Raw genomic sequence first — 17806 nt, forward strand, 5'->3', positions numbered from 1 at the left:
AAACTGACGTCGGACCTGGGTAAGGAGTTTTATTCCTAAAAATGAAATTGATCCTTAATGACGCGAAGCGCCGGGTGTAAAATTTAAAAAAAAAAAAAAAGTAAAAAATATAGAATTTGCGTTTTCATCCGCTTTCGGGACGCGCGGCTTCCAGGGGGATTTTTTCCTTATTTTAAAATATTCTAAGGAATAAATTTCCGTGGGGGGTGGGGGGAGTCGCTTTGCCTTTCGCTGTTTTTATGGAGCATTTTTTGGTGTTTTTTTGTGTTTTTTTTTTATTTTAGGCGAATGCGATGCGAAAATCAGTAAGTGCGATTTGAGCGTTGGAAATGGGGGAGGAAAGGGAGTTTCCTGCTGAAAAACTCAAAGGTTTTTTTTGGTCGATTGAGGGATATTCCCCCCCCCAAAAAAAAGTGTAATTTCAAAGATAAAGGCAATATTGGGGGGAAAAAGTGATATTGCTGATCGAGAGCTCGACAGACCCAACACACAGAAAACAAGGAAATGTTTAATCATCGTTTTCTCACTTTTTTTATTCTTTCCCTCCTTTTCTTTCCAGAGGAACGTGATAGAAAAATAGTAAGTGTCGTTCTTTGTTGTGCTTTTGGGTAAAAAAACCCTTGTTTGGGGTAAAACCTGTGCTTTTGGGGTAAAAAAAACCACCCTTGTTTTAGGGTAAAACCACCCTTGTTTTGGGGTAAAAAACCACTTGTTTGGGCGGTAAAAAAAACCACTTGTTTTGGGTAAAACCACCCTTGTTTGGGGTAAAAAACCACTTGTTTGGGGGGTAAACCACCCTTGTTTTGGGTAAAAACCTGCCTTGTTTTGGGGTAAAAACCCCGCCTTGTTTTGGGGTAAAACCCACCCTTGTTTGGGGGTAAAACCACCCTTGTTTTGGGGTAAAACCCCGCCTTGTTTTGGGGTAAAACCCCGCCTTGTTTGGGGGTAAAACCACCCTTGTTTTGGGGGTAAAACCACCCTTGTTTTGGGGGTAAACCCCGCCTTGTTTGGGGGTAAAACCCCGCCTTGTTTTGGGGTAAAACCACCCTTGTTTGGGGGGTAAAACACCCTTGTTTGGGGTAAAAACCCCGCCTTGTTTTGGGGTAAAAACCCCGCCTTGTTTTGGGGTAAAACCCCGCCTGTTTTGGGGTAAAAACCACCCTTGTTTGGGGGTAAAACCACCCTTGTTTTGGGTAGAAACCCGCCTTTGTTTTGGGGTAAAACCCCGCCTTGTTTTGGGGTAGAAACCACCCTTGTTTGGGGGGTAAAACCACCCTTGTTTTGGGGTAAAATCCCCCTCGTTTTGGGGTAAAACCCCCTTGTTCTGAGGGAGGAGGAGCCTCTCGCACGCCCTGTCCTTGAAAAGTAGCAAATAAGAAAATTTTCTCCCCAGGTTTCAATATTTTTTGTATTTCCTGCAGAGTAAAACCACCCAAATAAACACAAATATTATTTTTTTTTCTCTCTCTCTGCAGCCAAGCTCGCAGCAGAAATACGTGAGTCCTTTTCTTCCTTTTTCAAAGCCAAACCGATGGGTTTGGGCTCAGAAACCTCTTTCTAGGGTCATTTTTTGTCACTTTACTTTTATAATACCTATTTTTTTTTTAAATTTACTAATACCTATTTTTTTTTTCCCTCTTCTTTCAAAGGAAGACTCACTGCGCTGCTCGGTAAGTCTCATCCCGTGAGGATTGTTTTAATTAAACCTTTGCATGATTTTCTGTAATTAACCTCCTGCCCCTCACGGGGGCTCGTGCCGAGGTGACACCACGTTGCTCGGGGACAACCTCGCCGCGACCCCAGAACTCGTTATCCTGGGGAAGAGGGAAAAATGCCGCTTTTTAGTCTTTTTTTCTTTCTTTTCCATTCAGGGGACCGAGACTCGAGGCTTCGTAAGTGACGTTTTTTCCTCCCGACACGTAAAATTTGGTCTAAAAGTGGCTTTTCCTCAGTGGGCTGGGGGGTTTCAGAAGCGTTTCTCCTCCTGGGGCCTGGTTTTTCTTATTTTTCCTGCATTTCTGAATTCAACATCTTACGGTGCTCCTAAACGGACGGATTACTGGAATTTTCCTCACATATTATTAATATATTAACATATTATTACATTATATCATTATTATATTAAACCATCATATTAGAATATGTTATTATAATTATGGTCTAATTGCGTAATTACATTGTAATTACATTGTAATTACATTGTAATTACATTGTAATTACATTGTAATTACATTGTAATTACATTGTAATTACATTGTAATTACATTGTAATTACATTGTAATTACATTGTAATTACATTGTAATTACATTGTAATTACATTGTAATTACATTGTAATTACATTGTAATAATATATTATGATATAATTAGAATATATTATGATTGTATTATAATATATTATGATGTAATTGTATATTATGTTATAATTATATTATGATATAATTACAATATATTCTGATTATTATATTCACGTATTACATTGTTATTACATTGTTATTACATTGTTATTACATTTATTACATTGTTATTACATTGTTATTACATTGCTATTACATTGCTATTACATTGCTATTACATTGTAATTTGTAATTACATTGTTATTACATTGTAATTTGTAATTACATTGTTATTACATTGTAATAATGTATTATGATATAATTAGAATATATTATGATTGTGTTATAATATATTATGATGTAATTATATATTATGTTATAATTATGACATAATTATAATATATTCTGATTATTATATTCACCTATTACATTTTTAATTTCATTTTATACTTTCAGACTACACATTTTTATTACCTATTCCACACTATCACACTCTATATTATATTATTTTCTAAACCACCCATAAGCTCAAACCACAGAATTCTTTAGGCTGAGTCCAGAGAGGAGAGAGCAACTTCTATTTAAAATAAACTTGGATTTCTCTCTTTTTAGGGAAACTCACCGCAGAACTCGGTAAGTCGGTTTTTTTCCCTGTGTTACAGGAAAAAGGGGGAAACCAGAAGCACTGAAAACCGATCAATATCTTTTTTTTCTTTCTTTTTTTTTTTAGCAAAATGCGATGCAACGATCAGTAAGTGACGTCTCCTCCTGGCGCGCCTCGGGCGGGGTCTCAGCGTGGGAGGGATGTTGGAATTTCTTCGTTAAACTTAAATTTGGGTGGCGAGAAGAAATAAGCTCTTGGGTTTCGAGGGCTGGGGGGGTCTGGAGCCAAAGTTTGGGGGGAAAAAGGGAAATATAGCGGGGAGGAAAACTCCCGTGGGAAGAGCTGGGGGGGAGGTTGGACTCGTGTTCGGCATCTGGGAAATCTAACGGGGGTTCATGTTATTTTCTGCTTTAAGGAATTTTTACAGTGGAGCTGGGTAAGTCCGTTTCCTTCCTTTTGCGGTTTTGATTAATTTTTTTATGATTTTTTAAGGAAATTACTACATTTTAAGGAAATTACTACATTTTAAGGAAATTACTACATTTTAAGGAAATTAACACTTTTAATACATTACTAAATTTATAATACATTATTACGTTTTAAAGAAATTATTAATTTTTAAAGAAATTATTATTTTTAAAATGAATTATTAAATTTTAAAGAACTTATTGCGTTTTAAAGAACTTATTGCGTTTTAAAGAAATCAATAATTTTAATACATTATTAAATTTATAATACGTTATTATGTTTTAAATAAATTATTACATTTTAAAGAAAATATTACATTTTAAAGAAATTATTACATTTTAAAGTAATTTTAATACATTATTAAATTTATAATACATTATTAGGTTTTAAATAAATTATTAAATTTTAAAGAAATTATTTTTAATATATTAAATTTTAAAGAAATTATTTTTTAATAAATTATTAAGTTTTAAAAAAATTATTAAACTTTAAAGAAATTAATAATGTTGATACATTATTAAATTTATAATACGTTATTGTTTTAAAATAAATTATTAAATTTGTAATACATTATTAGGTTTTAAATAAATTATTAAGTTTTAAAGAAATTATTTTTAATATATTAAATTTTAAAGAAATTATTTTTTAATAAATTATTAAGTTTTAAAAAAATTATTAAACTTTAAAGAAATTAATAATGTTGATACATTATTAAATTTATAATACGTTATTGTTTTAAAATAAATTATTAAATTTGTAATACATTATTAGGTTTTAAATAAATTATTAAGTTTTAAAGAAATTATTTTTAATATATTAAATTTTAAAGAAATTATTTTTTAATAAATTATTAAGTTTTAAAAAAATTATTAAACTTTAAAGAAATTAATAATGTTGATACATTATTAAATTTATAATACGTTATTGTTTTAAAATAAATTATTAAATTTATAATACATTATTAGGTTTTAAATAAATTATTAAATTTTAAAGAAATTATTTTTAATATATTAAATTTTAAAGAAATTAATTTTTAATAAATTATTAAATTTTAAAGACATTATTAAATTTTAAATTAATAATGTTGATACATTATTAAATTTATAATATGTTATTACATTTTAAATAAATTATTAAATTTTAAATAAATTATTTTTAAAATAAATTATTAAATTTTAAAGACTTTAAATTTTAAAGACTTTAAATTTTAAAGACTTTAAATTTTAAAGACTTTAAATTTTAAAGACATTATTAAATTTAAAATAATAATTTCAATACATTATTAAATTGATAACAGATCATTACGTTTTAAATCAATTATTAGATCTGACGTAAGTGTCACGCTACAAGCAAACCCCTAAATTCCGTGTTAAAGCCGCCGTTCTCACACCAACCCCCAAACTTCTCCTTTCTGCCCGTGTCCCATCTCCCGGCGGAAAAGCAGAAATCGAGACGTTTGAGCCCAAGGGCGTGACGTGAGCTCGAGCAGGAAGCTCCCGCGCGCCGGGTTGCGCGAGCGGACGGGGCGTGTGAGAGGCAGGAACGGGGAGAACTGACGCACGTTTTGCTTTTTTTCACTTATTTTTAGGAGAGCGACACACAAAAATCGGTGAGTCTGACGTTCCCCTGCCCAGCGGATCTCGGGGTGAATTTCTCAGGAGGAAGATCCCACTCAGCCATCACCGTCCGTTTCCTGCGTATTTAGGAAAATTTTTAAAAATTGCCTTAAATCTAAATTTTTTTTTTTTCCCCGCTTTTTTTCAGGTGAACTTACCGCGGACGTCGGTGAGTCGTTTTCCCGTTAATCCTGATTCGGGTCGAAACGGCGAGAGGCGCCGAGCGGCGTAATAATCGTTTATTTATTTATTTTTAGGGGACTGCAACAGGAAACTCCGTAAGTGCCTTTTTTTAATCGTGAAAATTCACCCTGAGGATTTCGTCACCTGTTACGTCATCGGGAAGAGAAGGAACATCACGAAATTCCTGTTTTGTTTTGTTTTTCTCTATTTTAAAGGGCAACACGCGGCAGAACTCGGTAAGGAACGTCCCGACGTTGCTCAAAAGGGTTGTTTGGAGGGTTTTGGGGGGTTTTTTTTGCAGTTATTTCTGTGTATCTGAAGGTTTTTAAGTGGGAAAATTTCTATTTTAGTCAAGTTTAGCGGTACGTACGCAAAAGTGAAGATGAGTATAGAGATATGAAATATGGGGTTTGTGGTAGATTTTATGATCAATTTTGTAGATTTTATGATCAATTTCGTGGTAGAATTAATGATCAATTTTGTGGAAGATTTTATGATCAATTTTGTAAATTTTATGATCGATTTCGTGGTAGATTTTATGATTGATTTCGTGGTAGATTTAATGATCAATTTTGTGGTAGATTTTATGATCAATTTTGTAGATTTTATGATAAATCTTGTGGTAGATTTTACGATCAATTTCATGGTAGATTTTATAATCAATTTTGTGGTAGATTGTATGATAAATTTCATGGTAGATTTAATGATCAATTTTGTAGATTTTACGATCGATTTTGTGGTAGATTTTATGATCGATTTTGTGGCAGACTTATGATCAATTTCGTGGCAGATTTTATGATCAATTTTGTAGATTTTATGACCAATTTTGTGGAAGATTTTATGATAAATTTTGTGGTAGATTTAATGATCAATTTTGTAGATTTTATGATCAATTTCATGGTAGATTTTATGATCAATTTTGTAGATTTTATGATCAATTTCATGGTAGATTTTATGATCAATTTTGTAGATTTTATGATCAATTTCATGGTAGATTTTATGATCAATTTTGTAGATTTTATGATCAATTTCATGGTAGATTTTATGATCAATTTTGTAGATTTTATGATCAATTTCATGGTAGATTTTATGATCAATTTTGTAGATTTTATGATCAATTTCATGGTAGATTTTATGATCAATTTTGTAGATTTTATGATCAATTTCATGGTAGATTTTATGATCAATTTTGTAGATTTTATGATAAATCTTGTGGTAAATTTTATGATCAATTTCGTGCCAGATTTATGATCGATTTCGTGCCAGATTTACGATCGATTTCGTGCCAGATTTACGATCGATTTCGTGCCAGATTTACGATCGATTTTTATGACAGGCCCTATAGACCATATAACAAATCTTCCACAAAATACCCATTTCCAAGCGTCATCACAGACACAAAACCAGCTCCAGAACAAACCCTCGGCAGCGCTTGACTTCAGCGCTTGCGGGACGCGACTCCGCGCTAATTTATTTTTATTTCTTTACCACTTCTAGAGGAACGGGACGTGAAAATCCGTAAGTGTCCCCTTCCCCCGCCCCGCGGTGCCCCGGCAGCACATTTTCTATTTTTACGGGTGAGCTCAGCGGCAACACGAGCTCGTGGCTGCCCCGGAGGGAGGGAATAAATATTAAATATCGGCCGCAGAAAGCAACGACCGGATCTGTCGTGACGAGCAATATTGGCTTTTTTTTTTTTTTTGGGCCGGATACGGCATTTTTTTCCTCCCGTAAACCCGCTTTGGGACACTTATTGCGTCATATTTCGATTTGGGGGGCGGGGCTTGAGCCTGGTTTTCCGCTGCAAATATTAATTTAGCTGAGGTTTGATTATTTTTATTTTTTTTTAAAGCAGATGGGAGTGAAAAGAACAAAAAACCTGCCCTGGTGGCGTGAGGGCAAAAGCAGCGATTCCGGGTTGTTTATGCCCTTTTTTCTTTTCTTTTAGGGGAAAATGAAGCGGAGATAAGTAAGTGGCGTTTTCCACGCTCCGTGGTTTGAGGGGGGGTCTCTTGCTTGACCCAAATCCTGAATAATCACCTGAAATCCAATATACGGGAGAAAAAAAGGGTTTTCTGTGCAGAAATTTCCCTAAAAAGCCGTTTATAGAAGGGAGAGAAACAGGGATCTGGGGCTTGGAAAGGCCACGCTCTTGGAGTTCCTTGTGAAGAGTAAAAGTGGGGGGAAAAAATGAAAATGGTGGGTTTCCCCTCGCGCTGTCGGGGGACGGGGTTGGGGCTCCACGTGGGAGCCCAAGTTCTGCCGTTGGCTTCGGGGTCGGCCGGGGAACAGCCCCAGCGTGTTCCAGACCCTCTTGAGCTGTATTGTGTGGAAAAATTGTGTTTGTGATAAATATAAATTGTAATTAATAAATAAAAATGTGACTGTATCATGAAATAATTGTATTTTATTATATATTATGGAATTTACGTGTTGAACGTGATTGTGACAATAATTTCGTATTATAGATATAAAGTGTTAAATTGTATAATGTATAAAATGTTAAATTGTATAATATATAAAATGTTAAATTCTATAATGTATGAAAAGTTAAATTCTAAAATATATGAAAATGTTAAATTCTATCGTATAGAAAAAGTTAAATTCTATAATATATGAAAATGTTAAATTCTATAATATATGAAAAGTTAAATTCTAAAATATATGAAAATGTTAAATTCTATAATGTATGAAAAGTTAAATTCTAAAATATATGAAAATGTTAAATTCTATCGTCTAGAAAAAGTTAAATCCTATCATATATGAAAATGTTAAATTCTATCGTCTAGGAAAAGTTAAATTCTATCATATATGAAAATGTTAAACTCTATCGTCTAGGAAAAGTTAAATTCTATCATATATGAAAAAGTTAAATTGTATAACATATATAATTCTGGCATTAAAAAGTCCACCTTGGCACTAACAGTGTCTCTCCGCCCCCAGGGCGCCTCACCGCGCGGCTCGGTAAGTTCGTTTCCTTCCCCTCCCCGGGGCTTCTTGTTATTTTCATCTCCACATAATTTGGAAAAAAAAAATAACAGGAAACCAAAGATTGCTTGGATCAGCAAAATCCCGTGGGAAAAAAAAAACGGGTGTAATAGGTAAAAATGTCGATTTCTTTCTGTTTGCAGAGCAGCGGGACGCGGACGTCCGTAAGTCGATTGGCGTCTCGGAGAAGCGGGATCCCCGAAAACGGGTGGTGCGGGCGCCCCTGTTCGCCAAAAAAGTGTGTTTGGTTAAATTATTCGTTCAAAAATAGACCTATTTGGGGAAAATTCTCCATTAAATATGTCGGGTGTTCGAGGGCAGTGTCCTGGAGAGCTGATTCTCCGTCCTAAATTCCTGTGAGAGTTTCTGTTCATATTTTATTTGCAAGATTTTTATCTCGGTCATTTTTTTTCTCGCCCTCCCGCGGAGCCATAAGCACAAAATTTTGGCGTTTTCCCCCCCCACGAGCGTCCTCGAGGCGGAAAATCTCCGCAGCACGTGTGCGTGGCCGGGGCTTTCTGCAGAGCTCCTGCGTAGGGAAAGGCGGAAATCGGAGAAAAACGGCGTTTTATTCATTCCTGTTCCTTTTTTGGTTTAATTTCTAGGAGAACAGGGCGCTGTCATCAGTAAGTGGCATTTGTGTTTGCTGAGAAACGCCCGCGCTGGGGGTCACGAGCGGGGTGGTGTTGGTGCTGATGTTTTGGCTTAGGATTTTCATCCAAATGCGGTTAATTAATTGAAATAAGGGGTTTTTAAAAAAAGTAAAAAGTAAAAAAAGTAAAAAAAAATTTTTAAAAATGGAATTAAGTAAAAAATATGGAACTAAGTAAAAATTATGGAACAAAGTAAAAATTATGGAACAAAGTAAAAAAAATGGAACGAAGTAAAAAAAATGGAACGAAGTAAAAAAAATGGAACGAAGTAAAAAAAATGGAACGAAGTAAAAAAATGGAACGAAGTAAAAAAATGGAACGAAGTAAAAAAAATGGAACGAAGTAAAAAAAATGGAACGAAGTAAAAAAATGGAACGAAGTAAAAAAATGGAACGAAGTAAAAAAATGGAACGAAGTAAAAAAAATGGAATTTAGTGTAAAAAAACCGGAATTAAGTGTAAAAAAAAAAAATTGAATTTAGTGTAAAAAATAAAAACTGGAATTAAGTGTAAAAAAAAAATAACGGAGTTAAGTGGAAAAAAAATAACGGAATTAAGTGTAAAAAAAACGGAATTAAGTGTAAAAAAAACGGAATTAAGTGTAAAAAAAAAAAAAACAACGGAATTGAGTGTAAAAAAAAAAAATAACGGAATTGAGCGTAAAACCAAAAACGGAGTCGAGAGCGTGGGGGTACGTGCCCGTGTCTGAGGCTCTGGGCGCCTCGAGTTCCCCCTCCCCCGCCGAGACCTTCTCGCGTCCTTGGGGGGAAAAGCCCCGATTTGAACAAATTTTATTTTCTCCTTTTTAAGGAAAACTGACAGAAGAGCTTGGTAAGTCGCTTTTATTCCTCTCACCTTTGGGATTTTGGGGGTTTTTCTCACAATTTGGGTTGGCTGGTTGCGTATAAATTTGGGGATAAATTTTCCCGAGGCCGATGGAAATGAATTAAAAATAAAAATAACAGAAAATGGTAACACGGAGAAAAACCAGCAACGGAATAGAAACGGGCTCGTCCGCTGATACAAAAATCTGCGTTTCACCTTTTTTTCTCTTTTCTGTTTGTTAGAGGAACTAAAGGATCAGGAAGCCGGTGAGTGACATTTTCCTTCCCACCTAAAAAATTTGGAAATTTCAAATTTGGAATTCCCTGTTTTATAACGTATTAATATTTCTCGTGCGCTGTTTATTTTATTATTCGGGTGCGAACGTTACAAAAGCGCGTGCGGAGACACACGCAGCTGCGGGCGTTATTTCCAGACTAAAATCGAATTTAATTTGGGGATGGAAACAAAAAGTGTAGAATTACGATTTTTTTAAAAATTTGAGCGGCGGCCGGAGGCGCGAACCCGGGATGGGCGGCGCGAATTAATTCTCGTTCCCTTTGCAGCTGAATCTCCTGAGGAGTCTGGTAAATCTTTTGTTTTCTTTTTAATTGGACAAAAAAAAAGGGGTGGGGCAAGTTTTGGGGGAGGAATCTTGTAACGGGCACCATGTGGCGGGATTATTATTTTTGTTTTCAAAAAAAAAAAGAAATGGTGTGTGTTTAATGCAAGTCGCAGACTTATTTCAAATCACGGTTAAAAATGCCCAGAATATCTGGGAAAGGGACGCTGCCGACACGAGAGAGGCTAACAACGATGGTGACTGTGTTCTTTGTTCTTTGTTCTTTTTTTCTTTCTGTTTTATTTTTTATTTTCTTTTTTCCTTTTTCTTTTTTCCTTTTTCTTTTTTCCTTTTTCTTTTTTCCTTTTTCTTTTTTCCTTTTTCTTTTTTCTTTTTTCTTTTTTCTTTTTTCTTTTTTCCTTTTTCCTCTTTCCTCTTTTTCTCTTTTTCTCTTTTTCTCTTTTTCTCTTTTTCTCTTTTTCTCTTTTTCTCTTTTTCTCTTTTTCTCTTTTTCTCTTTTTCTCTTTTTCTCTTTTTCTCTTTCTCTCTTTCTCTCTTTCTCTCTTTCTCTCTTTCCCCCTTTTTCCCCCTTTTTTCCTTTTTTCCCCCTTTTTCCTTTTTTTCCCCCTTTTTTCCCTTTTTTCCTTTTTTCTCCCCTTTCCCCCCCTTTCCCCCCCTTTCCCCCCCTTTCCCCCCCTTTCCCCCCCTTTCCCCCCCTTTCCCCCCCTTTCCCCCCCTTTCCCCCCCTTTCCCCCCCTTTCCCCCCCTTTCCCCCCCTTTCCCCCCCTTTCCCCCCCTTTTCCCCCTTTTTTATTTTTTAATTTTTTTTTCATTTTTTGTTTTTCTTTTTTCGTTCCCAGACGAGACTGATCTAGAAGAGGGTAAGCACCATTTTCCTTCCCGCCAAGGCAGAAAACCCCTTTGATTTGAAGGAATCCCCCTCAAGCACGTGATAACAATTTTCTATTTTTCCCTCCTTTCAGCCCAACTCACCGAAGGACCCGGTAAGTCCTTCCCTTCCTTTGCCCAAACACCCAACATTTATTTTCACCTTTTCCGTTGAGTTTGATCAGCAGCTTCGTGCTCTGTCCAAGAGATGACGTCGGCAAAGCTTAATACTGAACAATTTACAAGGAAAATTAAAATTTAAACGGAAAATCAATTTTACGTCGTCATCGGAAGCAGCTTTTTACATTTCTCCACAATTTAACTGAAAAATTGGAGGAAATTTGGGTTTTCTGATAGTGAAGAAGAGAGAGAATAGTAGAGGAGAAGGAAATATCCAGCGACTAAACTGATCCTAACGGAAATTCATGTTTTTCTCCTCCCTTAAGATGACGTCACTGAAGAACGCGGTAGGTGATTTTTTATATTTTTTTTTTTTAAATTTTTAACCTTTTTGAAGTTAACCTTTTGAATTTTTAACCTTTTGAAGCTTTTCTGAAGATTTCTCACTCTTTTTTTTTTTGTTGCCCGGATATTAACTTGAACGTAACAAGAAATGGAGGGTTGGAGGGAAACGAGAGCCAACAGAATATGGAATTTCCGTGAATAAATTATGAATTAGACGACGGTGCGGGGGGAGAAGTCCAGGCTCTGACCTCCCATCCACAGATACTTCCAAATTATTTTAATCTTCTTTTTCCTCCTTGTTTTTTTTAGGGGAACGTGATCAAAAATTAGGTGGGTTTTGTCATTTCCCGAGTCCTTCGGGGCGTGTTCGGGTGCTCTGATGGGGTCGGACGCTCCTCTCTTGTCCCACCCCCGCCACAGCCGAGGGAGCGGCTTTTCCACCCCGAAAGACCAAATTCCCGCGCGGGTGTTTGAATATTGGGGGAGTTCGGGAGGTTTCTGGGGAAATCGCGTCGTCTTGCAGCCTCCCGCGGTACGAGCTGAGCAAGGAAATCTTAATTATGTCATTGATTTCTTTCCTTAAAGAGGAAATCACTGAAGAGCTTGGTAAGTCATTTCTCTTTCCTTTCCCCCCTTAGTTAATTTTTCCCCCCTTAGTTAATTTTTCCCCCCTTATTTTATTTTTCCCCTTATCTTATTTTTCCCCCTTATTTTATTTTTGCCCCCCCTTATTTTATTTTTGCCCCCCCTATTTTAATTTTTCCCCCTTATTTTAATTTTTCCCCCTTATTTTAATTTTTCCCCCTTATTTTAATTTTTCCCCCTTATTTTAATTTTTCCCCCTTATTTTAATTTTTCCCCCTTATTTTAATTTTTCCCCCTTATTTTAATTTCCCCCCCTTATTTTAATTTCCCCCCCTTATTTTATTTCCCCCCCTTATTTTATTTTCCCCCCCTTATTTTATTTTCCCCCCTTATTTTATTTTTTCCCCCTTATTTTATTTTTCCCCCTTATTTTATTTTTTCCCCCTTATTTTATTTTTTCCCCCTTATTTTATTTTTTCCCCCTTATTTTATTTCCCCCCCTTATTTTATTTTTCCCCCCTTACTTTATTTTTTCCCCCCTTATTTTAATTTTTCCCCCTTATTTTAATTTTTCCCCCCTTATTTTATTTTCCCCCCCTTATTTTATTTTTCCCCCCTTATTTTATTTTTCCCCCCTTATTTTAATTTTTCCCCCCTTATTTTAATTTTTCCCCCCTTATTTTAATTTTTCCCCCTTATTTTAATTTTTCCCCCCTTATTTTAATTTTTCCCCCCTTATTTTAATTTTTCCCCCCTTATTTTAATTTTTCCCCCCTTATTTTATTTTTGCCCCCTCTTATTTTATTTTTGCCCCCCCTTATTTTATTTTTGCCCCCTTATTTTATTTTTGCCCCCTCTTTTTTTCCCCCCCTTATTTTATTTTTCCCCCCTTATTTTATTTTTTCCTCCCTGTTGCTCTTTTCCCTTATTTTGAGTTTTGTGTTTTCTTTTTTATCTCAGTTTAAAAAAAACCCTCAGGCGCAAATTAAAAACTTTTTAACCAATAATAATAACCAAGGGTGCAGCGACGCAGGGAAATTGTCAAGATGCAATTTGTAGGTGATGCAAAAAAAAAATTGTGGGGGACACTTTTAAGATTTTTTTTTTTCTTTTTTTTTCCTTTTTCAGCGAAACAGACGGCGCGACTCGGTGAGTTGTTCTCTCCGCGAACTTTCTGCCTTTAACGGGCTGGGAACGGACGTGGGCGTGCGAATATCGCTCAAAAATAGAGGTTTTTTTTTCCTTTAATATGAGAGAAAAGAACTGTTCAAAAACTTCACATCCTTGGATGCTGCTTGGCTGCTTCTCCCCGGGCAGCCCAGATGCCCTTTTGTGTGACGTTTTGGGTAATAAAGAGTTATTTTGGGTTGGTTTTGTGTTGCTGAGGGCTCGCTTCAGTTCGCTGATGTTTAACTCTGCTGAGAGGAATTAAAATTCAAAATCCGTAAACGTGTTCTGGGAGGGAAACGTGGAATCCCCCAGTGAACCGTTTAGTGTGTGGCCGTGGGGAAAAAAATATTTATAATTAAAACCAGTTTTCCTTTTGCTCTTTCTAGGTGAACTCACTACAGAGCTGGGTAAGTCCTTTAAAAAAAACCCAAAAAAACAAAAAACCACAAAATTTGTGCAAATATCTTGTTTCTGTTTGGGCTTTGGTAGGAGCGAGCCACGATTTGCTTTAAGATTAGGAAAGTCAATTAAGGGAATGGGTTAATTTCTATAAAATTAGAGGCAAAACGCAAATTACAATTGTAATTCTCGGAAGGGAAAAGCAAAACACCCGATTTCTCGCCGGACGATGAACACGCGCAGCGACAGGGGGAGCGTTTAGGAATAACTTGTCTTTTTTTTTTTTTTTCCCCTTTCCGTTCTATTTTTCCTTATTTAGGAGAGCGCGATACCAAAATCGGTACGTGTCCGCCCGCTCCCCGGCTCCCGCGGAACTTGGCGCGTGGAATCGTGACTTTTATTTTAATGCTGATAATAACGAAAATTGCTATTTTTTTTTTCTTCTCCCTGAAGATGAACTGCGTGCAGAAATCGGTGAGTGTTTTTCTCCGCCTTCCAAATCCACGTTTACGGCCTCGATTTTGAGGGTATTTTTTTTTAATCCGAAGGGAAAAAAAAAAACAGATTATAACAACTTTTCCTTTATTTAGAAAAACGCGATAGAAAAATCGGTGAGTATCTGACTTCTTCCCCGAGACGTGACCCTTGTAAGACCCGCGTGAGCGCCTCGGTGTGAATTGGGGCGGAAATCTTTTCTTTTTTCTGTCTTGGCAGATGAACTCGCTGCGGAGCTTGGTAAGTCCCTGGGGTGGCAAGAAAGATTTGTAAGGCTTGTGTTTGTCTCTTATATTTTTATTTTTTATTTCTCGCGCCTTTTTCTGGGCTAATTTGGGGAGTTTTATGGAAACCTGGGCTAGCGAGGGTAAAGTAGAAAGACGCGTGCGTTTATATATATTGTGTGTTCTAGATAAAAATAACGTAATTGTACATTATAGATACTAATTCTAGTATGTAATTAGATATTAATACATATTATTAATATAATAATACATATTATTAATATAATCAGAATAATCAATGCAAACAATCACAACCACTAAGCACAGAACAATATTTTTGCCTCGAGAGCCAAGAAACTCTCAGAAAGTCGTAACGGGAAAATGAGGAGAAACGCACAATAATCAATTCTATCGTTTCTCTTTGCAGAGGAATACAAAGCAAAAATGCGTGAGCGTCCCTTTTTCTCACCTTCCGGAGCGGTAAAAGACGTGGGAGGTTTTGGGGATGTTTTGGGAAAGGTGGGCTGTGAGATTTTAGACTTTTTAACCTTCCGTGGACGTCAGCGTGGCCATAAAAAGTGAAAATATTGGCCGTGACTTTGCCAAACTCTAACAGTGATGCTGCGGCAATTCCTGGGATTAGACCTTTTTTTTTTTTTCGGACTTCTGGGGTTTAGTTTAAAACGTCTGTTTGGGTTTTTTTCCTGAGGTTTAGTCTAACTGACAATTCATGTTACAGACACAAGTCTCAGTGAGGACTTATTTCACCACAATTTAACCTCGTGCAAGGCAAAAAAAAAAAAACCAAAACACTTTTTAGGGGGAAGGAAGGAAATAAAAAATTGTTGTGAACTGGAGGCATCTTCAGAATAAAAAAACCCTCATTAAAACGGCTTTTTAATTTCTTTTCCTTTAAGGAAAATGCATCAAAGAGCACAGTAAGTGCATTTTTCTCCCTTCTACAAATACCCCTTCGGCGCTGGGATTTCAGTTTACATCGTCGTTAATGATTTTTTTTTTTTATTTTATTGTGCATTTTTAGGGAGAGAGGAAGAAAAAATGGGTAAGTCATTTAGAGAAAGATTAAGAAAAAAAAAAGGGTCGGTAATTTGGTACTTGGTTTCGCGTAGACGTGTAGGGCTGGTTGCACGTCGAGTTATTGAACCTTGAACTACGGGAAGACCAAACACCCAACTAGATTTCCAAGAAGACCCCATTCCCCGGGGCAAAGGGACATGTTCAATAAGTTTAATTCTCTTTTTTTTTTTTTTTTTTTTCTTCCCCTCTTCCCCAGCCAACGTGATGCTGGACCCGGAGACAGCCCACCCCCGCCTCATCCTCTCCGAGGACCGGAAGAGCGTGAGGTGGGAATACGTCTTGCGGGAGACTCCCGACAACCCCGAGCGCTTCGACGCCGATCCTTGCGTGTTGGGTCGCGAGGGCTTCACCTCCGGGAGACACTCCTGGGTGGTGGACGTGACCGAGGGACAATACTGCGCCGTGGGGGTCAGCAAAGAGTCTCTGCAGAGGAAGGGACCCATCAGCTTCAATCCCGAGGAAGGGATCTGGGCGGTGCAGCAGTGGGGGTTTAAGAACCGCGCCCTCACCGACCCTCCGACCCTCCTTAACCTGCCGCGGGTCCCCAGGAAGATCCGGATCTGTCTAGACTACGAGTGGGGTGAGGTGGCGTTTTTTGACGTGGAGAACAAAACACCCATCTTCACGTTTCCGCCGGTTTCCTTCGCCGGGGAGCGGATCCGGCCGTGGTTCTGGGTGGAGCTGGGCTCGCTCGCTCTGGTCCGATGACCTCGGCCTTCCTCCTTGCACCGAGAGCTCAGAGCTCGGGTGGGTTGGGGGGGCAGGAGGAGTGGTGGAACCACCTCGCTCCATCCAAACCCCCACAGCTGGGTGGTGAAGAGCAGCAGGACAGAGACCAGGATAGAGGCTTTCGGGAAGAGCTACGCCAAACCTCATTCTCCCCCGTTCCCAATCGAGTGCTCCGACCATCATCGTGCAGAGGAAGAGCAGCCCACCCTCCGTGGCCTCACCCTGAGGTGGCGGAAGTTCTGCCCAGCCTCAGCGACACCTCGTAGCTTCAGCTCCAGCGTACAGGGACGTCAGAGAGAGACGTAGACTCCTCCTTCGGTCGACAGAAAGAGGTGGGCGCTGGGGTGAGTCACCACCATTCACGCTGCCTGTGGCACCCGGGTGGGAGGCCAGGCTCCCACCAGCGTTTTCTCCTCACCAGTTGGTGGCTGACGTGTAGATTTCAACCATTTGAGCCACTTTTGTAGCAGGTGGAGGGAAATGAGCATTTCTGGTGGGCAGCTCGTCTCATCCAGGCGTAGGCGGCAAAATAGGACGGGCAAGTCGTGCTTTCCGTGTGCCCCTGTCCCTCTTCGTCAACTGTTGAAGGAGTCTTGGTTGACTGTGGAAGGAAGACTCTTAGTCGACTGTGGAAGGAGTCTTCGTTGACTGTCAAAGGAGTCTTTGTCAACTGTTGAAGGACTCTTCATCGACTGTTGAAGGACTCTCCGTTGACTGTCGGAGGAGTCTACACTTAGAAGAGATTCAACAACTCTCCTCTGCCCAACCTGCACACAAATTCAGGCCCTTGGCCACAGAAAGGATGTGACAAACCCTCTGTGACTCCACAGAGCTCCCAGAGCTCCCAGGTCAACGCACCGTCTCCACAGGTGAAGATGCTCCAGCCAACAAGGCATCGCTCCCATAATCCTTTATACCAGAGCTGGACACAGCCAGGTCCTCTGGCAGGACTAAATTTGACTCAAGTCTGGCCTGGGCAGATGATCTTATTCCAGCTGGGTTAGGCAGAGTCCATGAGTTTAGCTCAGCCTTTGGGAGAAGAGATAAGCCTGGATTCAAGACCAAGCTGCCACGATGCCCTCAGGTGAAAATCGGGGTGCAAACACCCACACCACAGGGATTAAAGGTTCGAAGGGGCTCACACCAGCGCGGAGCTCTGCATCGGGTCACCCTGAAGCTTCCGATGAGGTACTGGGAGCTCTAAAACTGGATTCATAGAGGGGGTTAAGCCAGCGCTTGAGATTTAGGGACATCGCTGAAGCTGCTAGAGGGGGTGGACACCACGATCTTCACCTTTCACGACATCTCCTGATGAATTCCTCTTTAATCCCTGCTTGTTCTTAGCCACCTGCAAAGCCCTAAATCTTGTCTTCTGCCCCACCACGGGATGGCCAACTGGTAGTTCCCAGCTGACAATAAACCACTTGAGACGCTCCGGAGCCTTTGATTTCTTTCTGAAGCTGGTTCAACGCGGGGCCATCCTGGCCCTCTGGGGTGATGCCCGCGGCCCCTGTCATCTCCT

The 17806-nt window shown here is 38.4% G+C and overlaps 1 protein-coding gene across 1 annotated transcript in view; it reads left to right on the forward strand.

The window, feature by feature from the left end:
- The window catches only part of LOC141917315 (uncharacterized), a 22259-nt gene extending 4540 nt beyond the window's left edge, over positions 1-17719 (forward strand). Inside the window, exons 5-40 of the mRNA XM_074810423.1 lie at positions 1-19; positions 285-305; positions 560-585; positions 1481-1496; positions 1650-1670; positions 1872-1892; positions 2949-2969; positions 3067-3087; positions 3356-3376; positions 4997-5017; positions 5173-5193; positions 5282-5302; positions 5423-5443; positions 6705-6725; positions 7156-7176; positions 8151-8171; positions 8339-8359; positions 8801-8821; positions 9658-9678; positions 9915-9938; positions 10236-10256; positions 11092-11112; positions 11215-11235; positions 11566-11586; positions 11894-11914; positions 12170-12190; positions 13298-13318; positions 13726-13746; positions 14058-14078; positions 14192-14212; positions 14329-14349; positions 14453-14473; positions 14885-14905; positions 15375-15395; positions 15500-15520; positions 15752-17719. The exon at positions 1-19 is cut by the window's left edge and continues 2 nt beyond it. Coding sequence (XP_074666524.1) covers positions 1-19; positions 285-305; positions 560-585; positions 1481-1496; positions 1650-1670; positions 1872-1892; positions 2949-2969; positions 3067-3087; positions 3356-3376; positions 4997-5017; positions 5173-5193; positions 5282-5302; positions 5423-5443; positions 6705-6725; positions 7156-7176; positions 8151-8171; positions 8339-8359; positions 8801-8821; positions 9658-9678; positions 9915-9938; positions 10236-10256; positions 11092-11112; positions 11215-11235; positions 11566-11586; positions 11894-11914; positions 12170-12190; positions 13298-13318; positions 13726-13746; positions 14058-14078; positions 14192-14212; positions 14329-14349; positions 14453-14473; positions 14885-14905; positions 15375-15395; positions 15500-15520; positions 15752-16263 — 1248 coding nt within the window. The 3' untranslated portion in view covers positions 16264-17719. The remainder of the gene's footprint in view (positions 20-284; positions 306-559; positions 586-1480; positions 1497-1649; positions 1671-1871; positions 1893-2948; positions 2970-3066; positions 3088-3355; positions 3377-4996; positions 5018-5172; positions 5194-5281; positions 5303-5422; positions 5444-6704; positions 6726-7155; positions 7177-8150; positions 8172-8338; positions 8360-8800; positions 8822-9657; positions 9679-9914; positions 9939-10235; positions 10257-11091; positions 11113-11214; positions 11236-11565; positions 11587-11893; positions 11915-12169; positions 12191-13297; positions 13319-13725; positions 13747-14057; positions 14079-14191; positions 14213-14328; positions 14350-14452; positions 14474-14884; positions 14906-15374; positions 15396-15499; positions 15521-15751) is intronic.
- Positions 17720-17806: the final 87 nt, after the last annotated feature.

This window comes from Strix aluco, chromosome 37 (genome assembly GCF_031877795.1).
Source record: "Strix aluco isolate bStrAlu1 chromosome 37, bStrAlu1.hap1, whole genome shotgun sequence".
Classification (NCBI taxonomy): Eukaryota; Metazoa; Chordata; class Aves; order Strigiformes; family Strigidae; genus Strix; species Strix aluco.